We start from the raw sequence: 1697 nt of genomic DNA, 5'->3' as shown, positions 1-1697 counted from the left end.
CACTCAAAAGCTCTCTGTTGTCCTGCGCGCGTGGAGATCCGCCGCGCGCATCCTCCGTGGCACCGCGCCGCTGTGGGCTCTCCGCACTTTCTCTCTCCTCCTCATACGGGACCCCCACCCCCATCACGTGCCCTCTCAAGCCCGTGTCCGCACGCGCCCGCAACCCTCCTCACCATTACCCGACGGAAAGCGCACGTGCCAGCGCGCGCCTCGCAGACTCTGAAGAGGAGGCTGGCCGCCGCGGTGATCGGGGTCGTCATGGTTCTGGTTCTGATCGTCGCTATTCCCCTGCTGGTCCAGACCTCCGGGACCCGCGCGCACTACGAGATGATGGGCACGTGCCGCATGATCTGCGAGCCGTACGGCGCCACTGCGCGCGCCACCCTGGAAGTCCTGCAGGACCTCAGCAGCGTTCCCGCGCCCACTCTGGTCCAGGGCATCAAAGGCGAACCGGGCCGTCCGGGTAAACCCGGACCGCGCGGGCCCCCGGGCGAGCCGGGCCCCCCCGGTCCCAGAGGGCCACCGGGCAACTGGAGGGACCCGGCGCGCGCCGGACAGCCAGAGATGGGCACCGCGCGCGCAGACATCAGCGAGGAGGAAAGCTCCACCTCTGGGGGGGCGAAGATCGCCTTCTACGTGGGCCTGAAGAACCCGCACGAGGGCTACGAGGTTCTGCGGTTCGACGACGTGGTCACGAACCTGGGGAACCACTACGACGCCACGACCGGGAAGTTCACGTGCCAGGTGTCCGGGACCTACTTCTTCTCCTACCACGTGCTGATGCGCGGGGGGGACGGCACGAGCATGTGGGCGGACCTGTGCAAGAACGGACAGGTAAACGGACAGGTGTCTCAGCCTGCGCGTAAAGAGGCGGGGTTTACCGGGAGCGCAGCCGTTTCCGGTAACGGAGATGAAGGATCAGAAATTCATGGAGAGAAAATATATTTTGTGTAAAAATAACATTCAGAACCAGAATCTGTTCGTAACTTTAATCTGTCAGAAATGAAAGGTTTCTAAAATGATGATGAGCTTTTCGCGCCGCTCATCAGATCTTTGATCTTCAGATCTTTGATCTTCAGATCCGTTTGGATCCTCCTGGTTCCGTCAAGCTGCTTCTGTCTAGAGAACTTATCCGAACCTGTGCATGTTGCGGGTCAGGGTTTTTGGGGCCCCCGTGACCGTGCGCGTGCTTGTGTGCAGGTGCGCGCCAGCGCCATCGCCCAGGACGCGGACCAGAACTACGACTACGCCACCAACAGCGCCGTGCTGCACCTGGACTCCGGGGACGAGATCTACGTCAAGCTGGACGGCGGGAAAGCGCACGGGGGCAACAACAACAAGTACAGCACGTTCTCCGGGTTCCTGCTGTACCCGGACTGACCCGGACCGACCCGGACTACCGACGAACCGATACATCGTAATCTCATTGTCGCGTTAACGATTCGGTTAAAGATCGGATTTAAGGTTTCATTTTCAAAACTTTGTTCAAAAAGTTATAAATTCTTCTACAAATTCAGGAGGGATTCATTTAGCAGGTTTAGGTTAAATAACTGGATTTGATCCATTTCATCTGTGACCCTGTGACCCCGGTGACCCCCGGTGACCCCCGGTGACCCGGTGACCTCAGAACCTGCAGCTTATACCAGTTCATGTTTCCTGCCGACAAACCAAACAGATACTTTATCGATGTCCCCCCC

At 59.2% G+C, this 1697-nt stretch overlaps 1 protein-coding gene across 1 annotated transcript; it reads left to right on the top strand.

Moving 5' to 3' along the window:
* Positions 1 to 1691, top strand: c1ql2 (complement component 1, q subcomponent-like 2). The gene is made up of 2 exons (XM_024286356.2): positions 1 to 834; positions 1201 to 1691. The coding sequence occupies exons 1-2, from the start codon at positions 259 to 261 to the stop codon at positions 1378 to 1380; spliced, it is 756 nt and encodes a 251-aa protein (XP_024142124.1). The 5' UTR covers positions 1 to 258; the 3' UTR covers positions 1381 to 1691.
* Positions 1692 to 1697: the final 6 nt, after the last annotated feature.

This window comes from Oryzias melastigma, linkage group LG21 (assembly GCF_002922805.2).
Source record: "Oryzias melastigma strain HK-1 linkage group LG21, ASM292280v2, whole genome shotgun sequence".
NCBI lineage: Eukaryota > Metazoa > Chordata > Actinopteri > Beloniformes > Adrianichthyidae > Oryzias > Oryzias melastigma.
This window is presented reverse-complemented; position numbering and strand designations above follow the sequence as displayed.